This window comes from Trichogramma pretiosum, unplaced genomic scaffold, assembly GCF_000599845.2.
Source record: "Trichogramma pretiosum strain Unisexual culture from Peru unplaced genomic scaffold, Tpre_2.0 scaffold20, whole genome shotgun sequence".
NCBI lineage: Eukaryota > Metazoa > Arthropoda > Insecta > Hymenoptera > Trichogrammatidae > Trichogramma > Trichogramma pretiosum.
The window spans coordinates 2,063,937-2,085,010 of record NW_019641696.1 but is presented as its reverse complement, the minus strand read 5'-3'; the positions used below and the strand labels follow the sequence as shown (position 1 = coordinate 2,085,010).

Genomic DNA, 21,074 nt, shown 5'->3' with positions numbered 1-21,074 from the left:
TAACAAATAATTTTTGTGATTTTGGTAAAACTATGATTCATAAATATTAATATCTTGATAAATTTTATGTTTCAGTTTGTACAATTTTTTGTAAAGATTTATATGAGGAATTCATCCCAGTTTTACACAATAAATTGAAGAATCTTACTTGTAAAACTATAGTCATAGATTTTGATACAACTTAAATCTGCCAACGTTATCTATATAGGATACTTGCCAAACAGTTGAGACTGCTATCGATAAAGTTATAATCTTAATGTGCCTATTAAGGTGTTTTAGATAAATCAAAATCAGAAATCAAGAATATTTTATTAATCTTTATAAAAATAATAAGTGAAAACCATATCCATATTGGGGACTCACTTTTTGTTATTAAAGATTTGTATGCTGTGATATGCTGTAGCATAAATGAGTTTTTACTCTAATTGTGAGAAATAACTATAGCAGGGTGCAAAACAGGATTCTGAACTTTCATTATACATTTTTTCTGTACTGGTAAGTTTGAACCAATTATCTCACACACGAAACTTGAAATTTTCATTTTTAATACAAATGTATGACATTAATTTTTTTTCGTAGATCTGATTCAAAAAAGTAATTCTATGGCGAATCGAGATAACTCCAAGGAAGAAGAATCAGAATACATATCTGTTGGCAATGGGCCTTATGGTATGTGCACGTTTATACCCCCATATTCATTTTAAATTATAAATGTCTATTTCTACTATTGAAGTGGAAATACCTTGCAAAATTGATAATTGAATGAACAAATTCTATAAAAGTAGTTATTATCTTAATCTTCACTAAAGATTAAACATTGATACTTATTTTTAATCTTATTTTATAGCTTATTTAGCAAAGCCTGTAAGCTCAGAGCTAACGACGTCGGCAGATCACGTGCTTATTAATGTATTTTTTGTAACTCCGGTATTGTGTGATTTTTGTAAGTAATTTATCAATTGGTCTTTTTGTTATCAGTAACATTTTTCTAAAGTATTCTTTTACTTTTGCTACAGGTAAGGATTACATCTGGGGGACTGGAGAAAGAGGTGTCAAATGTAAAGGTAAGTCCAAATTTTTGCTTAGTCTTAATAAATTTTTAATTAAAAGTAGAGAGAAATGTCAATGGTTGATTATAATATTTTCGTTCAGAGCATAAGCTTTTTATATGTTCCTTTGAGCTTGCTAATATTTTGAAAAAAAATATAAGCACAGACATTCCTCTCTCACTTTATTTTATTTTTATTACAAATAAAATTATTGTTATTATTGTTACAATTATTATTAAGCCGATAATTTAAAAATGCTGTTGTTGTTGTTCATAAATAATCCATACGTTGAAAAAACCCAATCAAATTTCGTGCAATGTAAATACAGATTTAACGTCGATTGTAATTAAAATGAAATAACTTGCTCTTGGTGCGAAGATATCGCAGTTTTCGCTTTAACAGTACATCAGAGATTTTATCGAAGATTAGAAAAGATTAGAATGACAAATATCAGTTTATAAAGGGACTAAACGAAAAGTTTTTCCAAGATGTTCTTCTCCGCGTTCCTCACGTTTACACAGCGGAGTAAAGGAAGAATCAATAACGATATGATACGAAGATAGTCTAAGTTGAAAAGATAGAGTCGCACGTATGCATATTCATCGTATATTTTCTCAATGTTGTCTTATATGCGCACAAAAGCAAAGAGACTCGAGAAATATTGCTATTGAGTTTAAAGTGCGATAAGGGCTGAAAATTCAAACATTTGCTTTTGCTTGCGCTCGTATATAGACACGAGAGTGAAAACAAATGCATATCACTTTGCCAGTGTATACACATACACATACGAGATTATGCAGTTGCACATTAGTGGCAAGGTTGAATTACTATTTACGATCAAAGGATGCATTTAAATCGTGCATAAAATGGTATTGAATTTCGTTGCGCGCTTATACACATATATCACCGTATAGAGAGAGTCACGGAGAGGCTCACTTTCGTTTACGTTACATTTAATTTTTATCGGTTGCGTTGAATACTATCCCCGAGAGCAGCAGCACCCGCGGATTTGTTTTATTTCAAACGCCAAGTTAAACATTGTAAATGTAATATCCCCCGAGATTGACACGTTTGTAATCAGATGTAAAATTTGTTGTTTGATCGTCAAACAACAGTTTGCTGCTGCTGCCGCGGAAGAGAACAAAAAAGAAATCGATAAGCCAAATGGAAAATTTTGCACACGCTGCAAAAGGCTATACAGTTTTAAAACCCATCGATTAGTTTCTTATATATTTTTAGATCGAATCGGTAATTGGCATAGGTATTATATCGAATGAGAAGTGAAATAAAGAAGCTTTTACATTATCTCAGCATAATTGTATATAATCATTCGATCACTTACAGTAAGCTATAAAAAGCTATCGTTTGCACAATTTTTAATTATGTATGCAAAAAATTTTCCGAGATGCGCCCCTCTCTCTCTCTCTCTCTTACGCGTTTGGATCAGTAAATAAAAAAAGGAAAGTGTACTCTTTACACGAACGCACAAAGATGCGATGATGTACTCGCTCTTTGCACTCGCACGCGCACGTGCGTCATTAAGGAGTATAATGTCTTTATTTTTATCACATGTTCAAATTTAAAAAGTCGATACAACAATGTCGTCGTCGTCGTCGTCGTCGCGTGTACTTACTTTCTTCGTGCAACGTGAGAGAGTTACGATCGACGACCGATTTGGCCTTCAATCTGAAAATGAAATCAACGCACCGATCGCAGCAAATCAGGCATTTTTCGTCGATATCTTTACGTATTACGTATCGTTGAGTGCGATCTCTATTAATGCAGAGCAACGATTATTATTGAATTTCTAATGACCGTCGTCGAAAGAAAAAAAGACTCGAGGGGGTACTCAATTTTACTTGCAGATTGCGCGGACTCGGAGCGCACAGCGAGCAAAGGGGGAGAGAGAAATAGAGATCTGGTGGTTGTTCTCGAAACGCCGCGACGTACGTTACACACGACTATACGATGATAATGATGTTGCCAGTTCGTGTCTGAATAATAGTACATTTTTTGATTAATAATTCAAAACTCTTGTGTGTGCCGTGCACGCGGCGAGCCGAAATTGCATAATGCTACTAGACCGCTCGAAGTGTCTATATACACACGCTTCGCCTCGATGGCACGATTTCGTTTTTTTTTTCATTTATACATCGTCCGTGTGTATGCGCGCGTATTTATGACCGAACATTTATATAGACACGACACACCGCGCGTGCGAAATTCTTTCATCTGCCCATTTCGCAGGTGTTGCGCACGCGTACATATATATTAAGAAAAAAATCTCATACGTGTAGAGATAGATGTATACGCAAGCTGCAAAAAGATTAAAGCGTGCCAATAACGCGCGCGCTGCGAGCGAGCTTACAGTTGCAAAATCGATGATCTGCTGCGTTGCTCTTGACGCGTTGCACAACTACTACTATACGACGCGGGCGTTTATATGTGTGTATTATTATATTATTATAACGAGCGTGTAAAAGCGAGAGAGACTCTGTGCCATAAGCTCGCCGCGGCGCGCGATAATTAATAACGTGTGTGTGTGTGTGTGTGTGTAAAACTTGGCTGCGACTTTAATAGAGGTATATAAGTACGAAAATGAATGGCACGTCTTGATTGCGCACTGTGTGTAGCATTTACTTGGACTCGCGTGGGTGTAAAGATTCGAATTGAAAAATATAACTGGACTCATATAGACCAACACCTCGGACGGCGACTGTCAATTTCGGAGTTTCGGCCTCAAAAGGCAACAGCCTCTGCAATCCTGTCCCTTGTCGTGTTGTGTGGCAAGTCGCCAAGCAACAGCTATGTATCGCAACGCACTGACGCAAATCTAATACGTTCTTCCATTTTTTTTTCATTCGCGCGTCTACGTAGATCTATCTCTTGGATTTTTTTTTTTTACAATCGATTGGAGACGATGAGAAAAATTTTTCGACCGTCTTGAACCGAGGTGAACTTATCCACGTACAAGGGTAAACCGCTTATACAGAAGTATAACGAGGGATGCCTGTAGTATACGCGCGTGCACACGTGCGTATTTTATTTCTATACAACAAACACATCCGTGATTGAATCCCGATCGCGCGCTGGACCAGTATAGTGCACTTTTCCGATGTGTCACTGCTGCACGCAGCGGAATTTTCCGTCTATAAACACACATATCGACTCACGGCGGCGGCGGCGGCGAATAATAATAATTATTATTCACAGAGCGCACGATTTGCATCGCGGAAGAGCTCTCGAATATGCACGTTGAGTCTTTTTTTTTTGTTATTATTCTTTTTTTCGATATCGCATAGATCACTCATTTGATCTATGCAGAAATTTAATTTTGTCTGTTACCGAAACGTCATCGCGCTGAATTTGACGACTAAGGGCATCGAATCGGAAATAGGCATCGACATTGTGATTTTCCATTTGTAATACCTATATGTCTATTCTACGATACCATTCGATTTCTCCATACGTTATTTTATTGTTGTTTTTTTTTTCTCTCTCTCGCCAAGAGTATCGTATTGTGCGTACAGTGGTTCGCGCCATTCCAGCCCTGCTACATATTCGCGCTTTATCTGCCGACGTTTATCCGAGAAAATACCTTTCCGGTTTTCAGCCATATTTTATCTGACTTATCATTCGCTCGCCCATAGTTATAATACTTTTTCACGTGCCGCGCGCGGCATATATATGCGGCGGTATGTTTATTATCTCGCCCGTCGCGCGGGGCGTTCTGTTGTGTTGCTGTTTCGATGACGAATCTCTATCGCGTGCGAATGTCCTTTTTATAATTCCTCGCGGTCCCGGTGTACCTATGTGCAACGTGCAATTTGTCCCTGTATATGTAACGCGAAATTCGATCTTTTGTTTTCTCTCTCTCTCTCTCTTGTGTGCTTCTGTCGTTGCGGAGACGACGATATATATAAAGTAGATGCTGCTGCCCGCGCGTGTGTGTAGCACCGAAAAGGCTCCGATGTAGTGTAGTGTGTGGTTAGGGGCTTTGAGGGAATATGTATAAAAAAAAGTGTGCACGCGTGTGTGTTTTCTCTTCTCCCCCCCCCCCCCTTTTTTTTACTTCATACGTGCACACACGTACTTTATATACGCGTATACCCTTTGTATACATATTATATACCTCGATGTAAGTGTTACGCGTGATGTTACGAGTGCAACTACATTTTTTTTATTTTCGTTCGTATACGTACGTATAGTCGTCGTCGTCGACGATACGATGACGGCAGCGGTGCCGGCGGGTAATAGGTAGCTCTCCGCAGCTACTATAAATGCAGCAGCGAGTACACACGTGCAAATTTGGAAATTTTCGCGCTAGGGGACACAAATATGGGAACGCACAAAGGAAATTCGTACGTGGCGGCTCTTGGGCTGTATTTGCGCGTGCAAGAGCTTGATGTACGCGTGTGTAGCTGTACTGTGCATAATGCGGCGTACAGAGACAAATATATGTTATATATATATAAAATATATCTACACATATTATATGCATGTAAGCTTTTTCGCGTTGGAGATGCTCGCTATACGTTGTAGCAGTTGTGGTGCGAAGTCACACCAGAGCGGACAACCTACGTATAACATATATATGTACATTCTCGACACCTGGGTCGACGACGAGGAGGAGAGAAAACTTCGTTGAAGCGCGACAAAGTTCCTTTGACGATCGGCAGCCGTCCGTACGTATACGTATCGTACATAACATACGTGGGTGGCACGTATATACGTAAGCAAAGGCAGTCGACCTCTGTGTGCACCAGCAGCACCTAACCGGGGGGTGGTTGAGCAAATAATAATTCGGGTCGTACACGGGGTCTCTCTCTCTCTCTCTCTCTCCCCAAGAGTTTATATTTAGCCCCAAAGTGACACGAGAAAGGTGTTAACTCGAGCTTGTTACAAATGAATAAACCCTTCTTGGAAGATCCGCGCGCACATACGTCGATCGAAGTTTATACGTACGCGCAGCTTCCTTCTGTAGGCGGAGTACCTTTTTTTTCTCGTATTTTTATTTTTTGATATTTCTTTTTTTTTTTTTTTGTACTCGAACGACGTCGACTTTGCCGGCTCACGAGCAGCTATAGCCCCCGACAAAGGAAATCAATGGGCGCTTGCGCCAACTCCATCTACATACCCGTGTATAACGTAGGTATAGCGATTCGCAGAGCCTACTACGTGGCATACACGAGTTTGTCCGTGTGTGCAGGTATACGTTCATGGATAAGCGCTCGTGCGCGTGTGCATAACGCGCGCATAGGGTAGCGTAGGCACGCTTATTTGCCAAGTTGGTTGGAACCTCCAATATGTAGCTTCTAACTCCAAAATAGCCCGAAATAAGGAGTATTTCATCTCGCTTAGAGCTCCGGAATACTTTTCGCTCTTTAAATTTCGAAATAGCCAATCCATTATAGCGCATTCTCCTATAGCGAAATAAAAAATTTTGTCTCTCGGTGATTTAAAAATCAATACGATTAACAGAAATCCAGACGGAGCTTATATCATTGATATTTTCAGAAACTGCGTAGGACTTTATCTTTGTGTACACGCTTCGTATATATATTCGCAAACTTCATTTCGTAATATTTTTACAAGTTTTTCAACACTCGCGCTCGTTTTTAATTGAATTTTCGTCAATAAAAAAAAAATTGCTATCGAATGAAAACACAATATGTATATCTCAAAGTTAATCAAATAATAACTTTGATTTATAAATGTAATCGTATACTGCAGAGAATTACACACTCACACAAAAGGTGATTGACTCGATTTAATTGGAATGTTAAAAGTATTCAAGATTTCATTGTTAATCAAAAGCTATGCAATAATAATAATAATAACAACAAGTTGTATTAAATTTGATCGAATTGAACAAATTTGAAAGGTCGACACGAACAAAAGGTGGGTCGGTCGAGAGATAAATCCTTGCACACCATTACCATGCACACTCGCGTTCAATATTGAAAATCACCTTCTAAATTTTAATTCATGCATCGTCTCTCTGCTGTATGTATGTGCGAGCGTCTGCGCTCGTTTACAAGCTATACAATACCTCTCTCTCTCTCTCCCGCTCGAGCGTCCGTACTCAGCCCAAGCTCTTATTAAAATGTAATCTTCTTTCTCTTTATCTGTCTGCCCTCTACTCTTTCGTGAAAATGTATTTAGCTGTATAGGGGAGGTAGCAGCAGCAGCAGCAGCAGCATATATCTATAGACTGAAAAAGAGTAGAGCGCGAGAAAGAGTATATAGGACTATATAGGTACCTGCATACGTATGCACGCACACGTAGCCGTCGCTGCTCTCTTCGTGCTCGAGCTCGCGATATGTAGGATCTATTTAATGCACGCACGCACGCAGCTTCTCTCTTGCATACAAAGTGTATATATACGCTACTACTGTACGGGAAAAGTGCACAGCTGCGTGTGTAGTAGTGGTAGTAGTGGTACGGGAGAGTGAGAGAGAAAACGAAACGTTGCGTTGCGGGTGTGCGTGCGTGTAAGTGTGTGAGTTTGTGTGTGTGTGTGTGCGAGAGAGTGCCCCAGCGCGCGCTTGCATACACATAGAGGATTAGAACCAGCCGAGAGAGAGAGAAGGACCCGGAGTGACGGGGCTTATACAGTAGCAGTTAATGCTTAATACTGCAAAAAAAAGGATTGAATCGAAAAGAGGCGGTGTGGCTCACGTATATATAGCATGTATATATATATATATATATAGCTAAGCCAAGAGGAGGAGAGCGAGGAGAGAGAGAGAGAAAAAAAGAAAAAGAAAGGCCTGCAGAGCGAGGTGCACCGTCAGCAGCAGCAGCAGCAGGCCCAGGCTCGGGCTCAAGCTCTCGTACCAGGACTCCGACGCATGACGATTGGTCTATAATACCCTTTCGTGCACCACAGAATTTCAGCTTGGGCCGCTAGCCGTCAGGCGGCGCCACTCTGTCTGCCACTGCCGATCGTCGTCGTCGTCGCTTCGTGATTATTATATATGCAAAACATACCACCGACCATCCACTGTACAATACTTGTTCTCTTTCTGCAGCAGAGCCGCTGCTGCTGCTGCTGAACATTGTCAAAATTTTTATTCCGGAGCAAAATTTGTTATCACGTGTATCGACAATAGCCTTATATACCTATTTCTCGTGGCTATTTACAGGTCGATCCTGCATATTATAAGATAGAGAAAGATCAGTGCACCACCTCCTCCTCCACCTCCTGCCTGGTTGGTACTCTTCTCCTTCTCTCTCGCGAGAGAGCCAGCCGAATCCTACATTCTCCTTCAGCCTGTCGTGCCAGTTCGACCGCTCGTTTCTTTTTTCAAAAGTCTGTTTCTCTCTCTCTCTCTCTCTATATATATACATGTATGCCTATAGCCATAAACGCGCCTCTCCTCGACGTGCTGCATTTTCGTCCTTTTCTCGTTCGTTCGTTTCATCCTCACTGACGAGAGAGGAGGCTCTCTTTCTTCTCTGTGTGCTAGTGTGTGTGTTAGCTACGTACGCGCAGTTTCGAGAGCGAGAGGTAGAGATATAAAGCGAGAGAGAAGAAAATAGGTAAAAAAGCAGCAGCAAAGATGCACATTAGAAGCTCCGAAGCTGGAAGGAACGGGTTCTCCGCTGCTGCAACAACTCTCGGATGGTGTCACTCTCTTTACTTCATTTTATTTTATTCCTCTTTTCTTTTTTTTTTTTTTTTTTTTTTTTTTTTTTTTTTTTTTTTTTTTTTTTTTTTTTTTTTTTTTTTTTTTTTTTTTTTTTTTTTTTTTTTTTTTTTTTTTTTTTTTTTTTTTTTTTTTTTTTTTTTTTTTTTTTTTTTTTTTTTTTTTTTTTTTTTTTTTTTTTTTTTTTTTTTTTTTTTTTTTTTTTTTTTTTTTTTTTTTTTTTTTTTTTTTTTTTTTTTTTTTTTTTTTTTTTTTTTTTTTTTTTTTTTTTTTTTTTTTTTTTTTTTTTTTTTTTTTTTTTTTTTTTTTTTTTTTTTTTTTTTTTTTGACTTTTCGATTTTGCTGCTGCAGCCATGAGAGGGAGCAAGGCACTCGCTGTACTCTACTCTTCTCTAGCTCTGTCTCTCTCGCTCTCTCCGTCTCCGTCTAACGCCCGCTCAGCTGTTTTGCACAGCGCGACGTTGCACCGCTGCTGCTGCTGCTGCTGCGGCTCTCTATCCCCACTACCACTACTACTACTACCTACCTCCAACATTGTGCACTGCACACGAGTGTATATAGCCGATTCCATACTCTGCTCTGCTGCTGCTGCTGCTGTGGTGTACGTGCAGTTATATAGTTGCCAGTTTCGTGATATATAGGACTTGTTCGGTTCGCTCTGTCTCTCTCGCAGCCACATCGTATGATCCAGGGACGGACGACGAGTTTGCCGGTACCTTGGGGGCGAGGCGCGTATATAAATGCGCTGCACCGTGTATATGAGAGAGAGAGAGACCACTGGCTATATATGTATTTACACTATATCATCGTGTGTCGCATACGCATATATATTATATATAAAACATACACTGCAGTGTGCTTAGCGATGATGATGAATTTGGCCTATATTTTAATTGTGTGCTTTTTTGTTAGTCAGTTATCGCATGCGGTCACACACGAGATTCTAATTTTTCCGCAAAATTTTCGCGCTACACTGTGTGTATACCATCTCTTTTCTTGCGTACTACTTCTCGCGGAAAAATTGCCTCGATTTTTTGCAAATATAACTAAATTGAATAAATTTTCTTCTCTCTCTTATAATCTGGACGCAACACACGATAACGTTATAATAACTTGATGCATACGAAGCATTATGCACACATACAAGCTCTCGGTATGGAACGCGTTTTGGTATAAGGATTTTCTAATTTCGGCGTGTTTCGAAAATAGCACGCGTCGATGTACGTATACCTCTACTCTCTCTCTCTCTCTCTCTCTCTCTTAGCTCTCGCGTTATATGTACGCGCGCGTGTGTACAGCGGCAGAAAAGTTTAAACGTTGAAAAAGCGCTTGCGTTACATGCGCTGGCTAGCTATAGCGCCCGAGTATATAGAGACACAGAGAGAAAAGCGCGTTTTGTGGAATATTTTCGCGTGTGGCCCGTGTGCGTTGCCGCAGCTAGCTCTAGCTTTTGTTAAGTTGCTGCTGAACAACAAGCGTAGCGCGCGAGACATTTGTCAACGACACACGAGAGAACAAAGAGAGAGAGAGAGAGAGAGAGAAGAGCGAAACCATGGTTTTGACGTCGCTTCATTTCCAATTTTCCCCATTGTACGAGTGTGTGAGTGTCGGTTGGTAGCTTGCAGTAGTACCTGTTCGGCCGCCTAGCTTCGCTCGCTCGGTTTATTTTATCGGATACTCTTTTTTGATGTTTTTTTTTTTTTTACTTTTTTTTCTCCGCTTCTATTTTTTTTTTTTTTTTTTTTTTTTTTTTTTTTTTTTTTCAAGTTGACACTTTCGACATGGGACGTGATATTTGACTCGCGTCGTGTTGCAGTTGTGGTATAGTACACAAGTGGACAAAAGTAACTCGCACACTTACTTCGATTATAAGCATATAATAGAAGAGTGCGAGAGAAAAAAGCCAAACAGCTCCAACTTTTAGCGTCGCTCGACTTAGCTTCTTTTAGACAAACACCATCATCCCGTACTTACACACGTACGTGCGTATATATATCTATCCGTGTAATAAATGTGAAAGGGCCAAGGCGTGTAGTAGTAGGTAGGTACATACATGTAGAACCGGCCTCGTACTACGAATGCGAATTGAAGTTTTCGAGCCCGCAGAAACTCTCGAGAGTAGCAGCAGAGCTAGCTTCATAGTAGACTATACATACAGGGCGACGACGACGTGAAGCTACATTTTCAAGTTATACACTTGGCGTTTTCGAGTCAAAAGTCCCTGCCCTGACGCTGCTCTCCTTCTTCTCTATAAAGCACTTCGAGCTTACTCTGCCCATCTGTGCGCGCGCTAGGCTCTCTTTCTCTTTCTCTCTCTGTACGAGTTGCAGTTCAAACGAGAGCTATATACGACGACGATTCTTCAAAGTTGAAATCTTCGACTTAGCCATCGTAGAGCATCTTTCAAACAGGCGATCGATGCGTTCGTGCCAACAAAGAAGAAAATATTTTTGGGATTTCAAACGCGCGCTGCACGATATGCCGCCGCTCGATGAAAATTCGGAGCTTGACTCTCGCGCGATCCCCTCCGAGAAGAGCCGCGGAATTCTCGCATTGCACTTCACCGGGTGCATATACGCCACATAAAAAGAAAGTCTGCTTCATTGGTCCGGGACCGGGTACCTACCTACTAGTTCGTTCGCGCCGCGACTTCTATTCGGAAATGCCGCGAAAAAGAAAAGAGACGCCGCCGCGACACGAGTGCAGAGAAAGAGAGACCGACCTGGGCCGCTACTCGCCCGTGCGCTACCTAGCTCTCGCGCGCGGGTCGATTTTTCCTTTGTTCGCGCGGCGAGATGCGAGCGCGAGTGAGTGAGAGAAATCATACACATGCACACACGTATGCGCATGTAATATACTTGTATATATACATATATTTTACTCGGCTCTCTTTTGCGCGTGTGTATATATAAAATGGAGTGAACCTCTACAACAGAGAAATGTAGGCATATATATGCACGTATGTGTGCGCCTCTCGTTTGTCCGAAATATCCACGAGGCATAAAGAAGCGGGTGTGTGTGTGTGTAGTGTAGTGTACCGCTTGCCGCTGTTGCTGCTGCAGTGTACTTGCAGTGCACATCATATGCATATTCTACCCGTATATGTATTACCTCCCTCCCTTCCTCCCTATATTTATTTTCTTCTCTATCTTTTTTCTCTCTCTCTCTATAACGTTGTACATGTCTTTCATAACCTTACCACTACTACTACTGCTCGTCTCGTGTGCATTTATATTATATATATATGCACCTCCGCTTCTGCAGCTGTAGCTGTGTAGCTGCACCGAGAAACGAAGTAAAACTGGTAAAGATTATACCATACCGACGAAAGTGAGCCGCGCGCTAGTGCCGCTGCCTCTGTTTGCTGCCGTTCATACTGCTGCTGCTACAGGGTTCAACAACCGAGAAGTCTCATTTGCTTTTGCAAAACTTTTCTCTCTCTCTCTCGCGCGCTCGTTCGCGCTTTGTGCGTGAGTGTCTGCAGCGTATGTGTGTGTCTCTCTCTCTCTCTTTCTGTAGAACCCTGATTTTTTTTTCTTCTTTCCCTCGTGGCTATTGAGCGTCTGTACTTGTAGCATTTATGTATGTCAAGCGAGCTAAAGACAGAGAGAGATAGACGCTCAAAGTACGATGTATGTATCGGTGAACGTTCGCTAAATTTGAACTTCAACCGATCGTTCGCGGGGGCGGCGCAATGACGCTCTCCCTGTATTACATAGACGATTTGCGCGAAAGAGAAACAGAATAATACACGTACACGAGCGACAACGTGCGTACGTAAATTAACAAAAAAAAAAAGAACGAGAAAAAAGATGTTTTTTTATTTTATTTCTGCACTTGTAACGCGTCAGTGGTATTTACAGTATTGGTACCCGCACAAAACTATACTGCTCTTCATACTACTATTACTAACTACTACTACTACTACTAGTACGGTGTATATCAATCGACTGGCTCAATGGATGATTGATTTATTTTCTACGCACTCGCGCGCACGAGTCTCTTTCTACCTACACACACACACACACACACACACGCAGCACCACAACACGTGAAGCAAAGCAGCAGCAGCAAAAAAAGAGTCTATAACGATTGTTGCAGGTATTATACACATTCTGTCTTTATCAATCGGCGGACAATAAAAAAAATACATACAGCAACTATTCGTTACCTAGTGCTGCACTTCACGTCGCATTATTTATTTATTTTTTTTTTTTTTACTCCACGACAATTGAAATAGTCTCAGCTGGCTCTTTTTTTTTTTCTTTTTTTTTTTTCAGTTCAACGAACTCTCGCTCGTCGTCAATTGAATCCAATCGTTATCTCGTCGCCGATACATATATATACACGAGCGCGTTATATGTTTATAATACAAACGCTAGAAAGTAACGAATGCGCCGCGCGCGTCGAACGGAGCAAGAAGAGAAGAAAAAAAAGAGTCCGAGAGAGAGAGAGAGAATGTGTGCGCGCGCGAGCGCGGATATTTTTAGAAATCGGCCGACTCACTTGTACGCGCGGAGCGCAGCAGCAGCAACAGCAGAGATTTATCACTGATAATTATCGACCGAAAATATTCGCGCAATTGAGAGAGAGATTGATTGATTGATACACATTTTATTTCGCCTAGGTGTTTCCACCGTAAGGCTGAATTAGGGTATATACAAGGTAATTCGCTGTAATACAACAATAAAACAATAAAACGAAACAATAAAACGAAGACATCATAAGTGCAACAGAACAGAAGTGTAAGCAATGACAATTATAAGAGTAGACAACAATAAGTAACATGAGATTTAAAATGTAAAATACAAAGCAATATTATAACAATCGACGACAATCGATGACAGCTAAACAAACAACAGGCCAAGCACGGCTCAATCCCTCGATGCGCACAAGATCACCGGAGCAGATGACGTTTGAGGGCCGTCTTGAACACATCGATAGACATGGTATTCACGAGGGTAAGTGGAAGTGAATTCCATAGTCGCGCAGCTTGGATGGTAAAGCCATGCTCATAGGTGCTGGTGTTGAAGTCGTTTTCGGCGAGGTTCGGCCTGGTCGCGCTACGCAGGCTGTAGCCTACAGCAGCGCGAGGCGAGAGGAAGCCGGCGAGATAAGTCGGCCTGGCAGTCCGGAGCACTCTGTGTGTTGTCGTACCCAAGAAGTAGCTTCGCCGCTGCGATGGAGTAAGCCAACCAAGTTCACGCCGACGGGGCGCGATAGCGGCATCACGTCGAAGATTGTAGACGAACCGTATGGTGGTATTTTGCAGGCGTTGCAATTTTTGCTTCAGTGTTGTCGTCAGGCCCATATAAACAACGCAGCCATAGTCGAAGTGCGGCTGCACCAACGCCAAGACGAGCAGTCGTCTAACGTCAACGGACAGCAGTCGCGAGTGGGCACGCAGTCGATGGAGGACGCCATGGACCCGTGATGACAGCTGGTTGACATGAGCCTTCCAAGACATGTTTTGGGTAATTGTCATCCCAAGGTCGCGCACCCTCTCCTGGAATGGGACCGTAACTCCATCAATCCGGACAGGGTCACAGGCGTGCAGGTCCAAGCGCATGTGCCTCTGGTCCGAAGCCACGACAATCGCCTGGGTCTTTGGAATACTCAACGTGAGGCCACAGTCCCGTGACCACCGCAGCACCGAGTCAGCATCGGCGTTGATCCTGGCAATAGCATCGTTCAACTTATCGGGTTCGCACGATAAGTAAATTTGAAGGTCGTCGGCGAACAGCATTGCCGTAGTACGGCAGTGCTGGAGCGCATCAAGCAGTGAATCGACAAACATCGAGAACAAAACTGAGAGAGAGACTTACTAGAACAAAGAGAGAGAGACTTACTGCGTTATTATATTCTTGGCTTCTCGAGTCTCTCTCGCGATCTGCCGCAGAAGTAGCGAAAATTGCGCGCGCCATGTTTTTTTAATGCTACTTAATATTATACGCGCGCGCGCGCACGGCGTTGTATATACATTTCGTATACGCAACTATACGCCCGGAGACGCTGCTGCTGCTGCTGTTATGCGCGCTCTCGTACACCACCCCGTGTAATAAGTTCAATTTAAATAGAAAATTGTTCATTGTATGCTGCTGCTGCTGCCCGTAGTATACACCGTGTTATATTCTTGCCTTTATACCTTTATTTTCTTCTTTTTTTTTTTTGAGCGCGCAAGCTTTAATGCGCGCGCGCGTGTACCAGGGCTTTGTTAGAGACTTTCATTGCAATTTTATTCCGTAAAACATTTTTCTTTTACCTCTACACTACTGCCCCTGTGAGTAGCGAGCCTAACCTGCGCGTTCGTTCTTTCACCGCCGCCACTACTAATACTACTACCCCTTTTTTTCTGTGTGTGTGTGCACATTCTATACTTCGGGCCATTATATCCGCGAAACGAATCAATTAAAAACGAGTCAAATTCCTGCTTCCGCCTCCTCGCCCTCACCCCCGCGGGGGCGGCGTATATATAATATAACAACGCGTACTCATAACGTGGAAGGAGAAAATGAAAATAATACATCGGTGGTGCGCGGCTTTATTATAAACGCGCTAACGAAGGCGCGTGCTTTTAATCTATTTTCGTTAAAATTTGCTCGCGCGCGTAACAACCAACACGATGCGCCTGTTTACTTATTGCGGGCTGCTGCTGCTGTTGCTGCCTTCTTTGTTTCCCGAAAAATTTTCCATCGTCATCGTCGTTCGTCGTCGTCGTCGTCGTTCGTCTTCGCCGTTTCGTCATCGAAGGAGTAAGGCGAGGCGCAGCAGCGGCACTTGAATCGTACGCGCAGCGTCGAGCTTGCGGCTTCTTCTCGTGCGCCGCTGCCGCTACTCGCTCAAACGCTGCTTTAAAGACCTCAATTTTTGTCGGTTTATTATCGCGTGGTGCACACGTATTTTCCTCTCCTTCTTCTTTTTTCTTTTTTTTTTTTATTTCGATCTCTCGCTCACTGCTTCTTCAGCTTATATTCACGTAACGCGAAACCCGGTCAATTAGCCTTGTAATACGCGTGTGCAACAATCCTTTTCCGTCATAATCCGTCGTGTATACGTAATCGTTGCAGCGGCAGCAGCAGCAGCGACGAAAAACCGCAGCTCATCGCTGTACGCGTTTCCAAAGGCAAATAATTCCGCGCGCAGCAACACACCGATGATCGAACTGACATACATGCATATCTATGTAAGCGTGCCGCCGCGTGCGCGCGTACAGTTTTATTTATAATGAAGAACGACCTTGTCACGACGCGACGACGACGACGACGACGAAGAAGTTGTATGCTGCAGCAGTCGAAAAAAGAAGTTAAAACAAAAAAGAAAGAAAAAAATATCTCTTTATCGCGTTAACGCCGAGACGTTAGAAGTCAACGACGACGACGACGACGACGACGACGACGTGTCTTTCGTCGAGCCGAGTCTCGTTCAAGTCAAGAATCGCAAGTGCAAAAATGCCGCGCACGCACAGCACAGGGGCAAGATTAAAGCTGCATGCACGTGTGAATTTGCGCGCTGTGCGTATGTGTGTGTGTGTGTGTGTGTTTGACGTTTCTATCTGTCACTTATATTAAAACCCGGAATACGTAGCCGCGCGCGAATTGTAAACTATTGCCTTGGATGAGCCAGAGGCGACATCGAGTCATTGCGTGGGTGGTACTTTATATACATCATATGCGCCGCGGCCGCTGCTACCTCTCGAACGTCGCGACATCGCGCCCGCGAGTCGTTATTTATCGAAGTGTATTTAGCGAGTAATGGCTGATGATGATGATTTTTTTTTTCGCATTCGCGCCTCTGCGTGTGTACTTATTAAATATCGCTATATGACAAGATCGGTACGTCGTATATATATATATAGTCTCTTTGACAATTTTTCATCTTTTATAATCGAGGCAGATCAGCGCGTTTGATCTGTGTAGAGCTTCTGCCTCCTTGCATTGACTTATTTAACACTTGACGTCCAAAGTCATCGCTTATTATATACATCCAACTACAGATTGACAAGCAGCGATTGCAAGTACGACGACCGTGTCGAAGTTCAGCATTGGGAATTATCGCGAATAATTATTCCATCATCTGCAAAAATCATTTGTGTTACGAATGAAACGAAACAGCAGCAGCAGCAGCAGTTCTTCTTCTTTTTTATTTTTATTTAATAATCTGCGAGATGTTCGTTGACTTTGCTTCTTTGCGCAACCGTTACGCAACGACTTGTCTCTCTGGCTGTTCGTCTATTTGGCTTACTTATGGAAAAATATTATATGTATCGCGAGCTTGCATAAGTGGACTATACTCTTTTTCTTCTTGCAGTAACGATTATTTTAAATGTATCGAGTTTTCGAATAGAGAAATGAACGAATAAGAGGAGAGAAAAAAAATTGCAAGTCAATGCGAATAATGGATGATGATTTTTTCGATTAAATCCTCCTCGCGCGCGCGCGCTCGTGAGCTTGCACGCGGTAGTCATCGTATATACGTATATTATATAGACGCAACCGGCAGCTACTGAATAGAGAGGATCATTCGTACACATCATCGTCGTCATTTTTTTTTTTTTTTTTTTTTTTTTTTTTTTTTTTTTTTTTTTTTTTTTTTTTTTTTTTTTTTTTTTTTTTTTTTTTTTTTTTTTTTTTTTTTTTTTTTTTTTTTTTTTTTTTTTTTTTTTTTTTTTTTTTTTTTTTTTTTTTTTTTTTTTTTTTTTTTTTTTTTTTTTTTTTTTTTTTTTTTTTTTTTTTTTTTTTTTTTTTTTTTTTTTTTTTTTTTTTTTTTTTTTTTTTTTTTTTTTTTTTTTTTTTTTTTTTTTTTTTTTTTTTTTTTTTTTTTTTTTTATTTCGAATTTGCTCTTATTAGATCGGACGTCCAGCGAGTTGTCGTGGTGTGTGTGTGTGCGTGTGTGTATGTGTCGACGTGACAATGATTGACGGTGCTGCTCGCTGCTTGACTTCGTTTTTTTTTGTATTTCATTTTATTTTAACAACCGTGTATAGGCAGGCCGGGCACGTGAAAGATCTTTTTTGACTCTAATTATATGTATGACACGTATATAACTAAAATTTTTTTCTCTTTCGACAATTCGTCCGTGTCAAATTCATTCATCAGGCGCACAACGCGACGCCGGGCTACACGTTTTTCGTTACGCGTCTCGCTGCTGCTGCATGAATTTAGCGCGTTTCGGGTGTAAAAATAAATACACGCATTGCTCGACTTGATGATTTTCCTCTTTTTTTACGAATGCGTGTAACAAAAAAAAAGCTCCGCGCGTGAAAACGCTTGAACTTCGTGCCAAGCGCGGCGGCGGTGCACACAGGTTCAATAAACGCGCGCCGCCGCGCTCGTTCGCGCGCGGGTCCCTTGAAATTTGTGTCCCAAAAACCTTGATTTTTTTTCTCGCATTATATCCCTGAACGAGATCGCGCAATGACCAACGCGATTCCGCATTTTTTTATCTCTCGATTCTTTTTTTTTTTTTTTTATTTCTTTAATTTTGCGTCATCTCTTCCATAAAAGTCTCTCGTGCTCGGCGCAGCAACGACACGACGCTGATTGTTCGCGTATTTCTGTTATGCAAATTTTTTGTGCGCTATTTGACTTGTGGAGTATGTATAAGCCTATAGTTGTTTGAATAAGTTGCAAGACGACGTCGACGACGACTCCTTCTTATATGTACCAAGATACACACGAACGTTTATGTATATTATACGTATGCACATTCACGCAGTAATGAATTATCGGATTATCGAAGCACAGCGCGCTGCGTTATTTAAATGACAAAAGAGCGCCTCGAGCTTCTCTCTCTCTCTTTGGCCGATTTGTTGAAAAAATTTATTAACAAGGTTTTCTTTGTGAAGAGATATTTTTTTTTTATTTCGTCTTCTATCTCTCTCTCTCTCTCTCTCTCTCGCTCGACGTGCATATGCATTTTGCGCGTACGTGTGATTTATACTCGCGCGTAAATATCATACGCCCTTCTGGCTAATCAAGGTCGTTTATTTTTTACCGTGTGCTGTGCTGCGCTGCGCTACTCTGTGCAAGCATAGTCATTATGTGTTCGTTCCTCTTTGCCACCGGAATTTATTCGCGCGAGCTCGAGTCAAAAATCATAGAGTGAGAGATGCTGTGTGCGGTTGCTGCTGCTGCTGCTGTTACTACTATATGCAGCTCTTTCACGAGTCATTTGGCCTATATTATTAATAGAAAAATGTGGGCGCACATGTGCGTGCTTGTGCGCGTTATATTATATGAATATATATTTTGTGTGCGGGCTCTCGGTTGCTTCTACGAAGTTCCTCTTCTTCTTCAATATGTTATAGCGTGTCTGTGCAGCAGCACCCTGCGTAGCCGAAAAATACATAAATGATATCCCCAGAAAAAAAAGTACAAGTTCTGTATACACTCATATGGGTGCTGCATGTGCAGTCTTTTTTCGTCCGTTTTCGTCTTCTCTCTTTCTCTTTCGATTTCTTTTTTTTTCTAAACTTCGACCTTCAGACACCCAAAAATTATAAGCCTCGGCCAAACTGTGGTAGGAGGTAAAGGAGACGAAGCAGCAGCAGCAGAAGTAGGAAAAAAAGCAAATACGACAATGACGAAGAGAGAAAGAAAGACGAGCGAGAGGAGGAGGATGAGGTGTTATTTTTTCATCCGCAAGTTTCGGGCCCGAGATTCTCCTTAATCTCTTTCTGCACTCTCTGCTTCTGCTGCTGCTGCTGCTGCTGCTGCTGCTGCTGCTGCGCCTCTGCCTCCTCTAATCCCGTTTGGCCTTGCTGGCTACCGAGTTTCATCTTTATGTGTCTGTGTGTGCAGTGTCGTGTTTATTTTTTCTTTTGCTTTCTCTGTCTCCATTTCGTCGTCGTCGTCGTCGTCGTCTCCTCTTCTTTTTTTCTCCTTTTGGTCATCAGCGATTCGGTTCTGTTCTTCCTCTGATTATCATTTTTATTGGTCTAAGTCAGTGGCTACCTTGCTTGTTAACAACCTTTATACGCGACTTTTCTTTTTGTGGTTTTCTCTATCTCTCTCTCTCTCTCTCGCCTGCTTCTCCGCTCGACTGCATCTTTTTTTTTTTAGTTCTTTTATTGAAGAACACTTTACGAGCGTACAGTAAGTGAGCGAGCAAGAGAGAGAGAGAGAGAAAGAGAAAAGAAGACGAGAGATACTTATCGCTTGAGGCTTCGAAGATATGTGCACTGGAGGCGGAGAAGTGTAATTTTTCGTACTGGCTGCTGGTTGTTGCGGCTTTAATTTTTCTCGGTCAGTTTTTTCGTTGCATCCAAGAAAGAGAGAGAAGGAGAAAGAGAGTAGGGGCCCTCTCTTTTGAGGAGGCTAAAGAGCGTGCTATATATCGACGTGCAATACGCAGAGCCTCGTCGTGCCGTTGCTGCTGCCGCTGCGCTCGTCGCAATATCAATTTTAGCAGTAGTATTACTCGCTTTTTTCAGCTGCTTTAAATTAAAGCGTATACAATAAGTATTATTATTATTATTTTTGTTGTTTCCTTTTTTTCGCTTCGCGAATTACAATACTCGGAGCTCGCGCATCGTCGTCGACGTGGCTCGACGACGACGACGATGAACAGGTTTTATTGAATCGAAATTTTCATAATTACACGTCGATTACAAATATGCGCATCGCGTGCGGGTAAAATAGGGGGGGGGGGGGCAGGGCTTCTTTAACTTGTACATAAAACGCTTTTAAAAGGTAAATTGAACAACAAACAAAGAACAAATATCGCAAATTCAATTACACCATTAACTTTTCCAGTCACTTTTTTCCGTCCTTTTTTTTTTCATCGATCCCGAATATAATTTTTTGGGAAAGTGAAACTGCACCCTCTGACGCACGTACACCGCCTTTTATTTTATTACGACTCTTTCCTCTATACGTTACATGTATATAGGAAAGTCGGGTGGAAAATAATTTATTTACCGTGTGCACGTACGTGTACGTATAGAAGTAACGTTTTCACGTGAAGGCGAGTGGCTGGTGCTGCTGGCCTACGAACTACCCACCGCACGTAGACGTGTGCATATAAGGGTCGAGAAAACGTATAGTCTTTTATCAAAGCGATCGTTCATCGATCTTTTTTAGTCAAGTTTTATTTTACTTCGTTAAGTGCACAGCGAGCGAGCCTCTATACGTAAGCGTAGTTCCACACGCGCGGGGCTCGTTTTATAAAATGTGCTTTCTAGCACATTTTATGCCGCAGGCCAGGGTAGGTACGTGAAACTTGTGAAAAAAATGCTGCACGCAGAGGCTGCACACACACACACACTTTAACATTGTAATTTACTTAAAAATTGTATGAATTGCTCCGACATTTTTTTTTCTTCGTTTTATATATAAACTCGACCCTTATCGACTGCTGCTGCTGCTGCTGCT

At 41.7% G+C, this 21,074-nt stretch overlaps 1 protein-coding gene across 3 annotated transcripts in view; it reads left to right on the top strand.

Annotated features, from left to right (window-relative positions):
• LOC106656534 (phosphatidylinositol 3-kinase regulatory subunit alpha-like) overlaps positions 1 to 21,074 on the top strand; it is a 92,796-nt gene that overhangs the window by 1,447 nt on the left and 70,275 nt on the right. For 2 of the 3 annotated variants that reach the window (XM_023462124.1, XM_023462125.1), the window contains exons 3-6: positions 76 to 495; positions 596 to 669; positions 848 to 943; positions 1,017 to 1,064. In XM_023462124.1, coding sequence (XP_023317892.1) covers positions 603 to 669; positions 848 to 943; positions 1,017 to 1,064 — 211 coding nt within the window. In that variant the 5' untranslated portion in view covers positions 76 to 495; positions 596 to 602. Of the gene's footprint in view, positions 1 to 75; positions 496 to 579; positions 670 to 847; positions 944 to 1,016; positions 1,065 to 21,074 lie in introns of all 3 variants that reach the window. The other variant, XM_023462126.1, reaches the window with a different exon arrangement.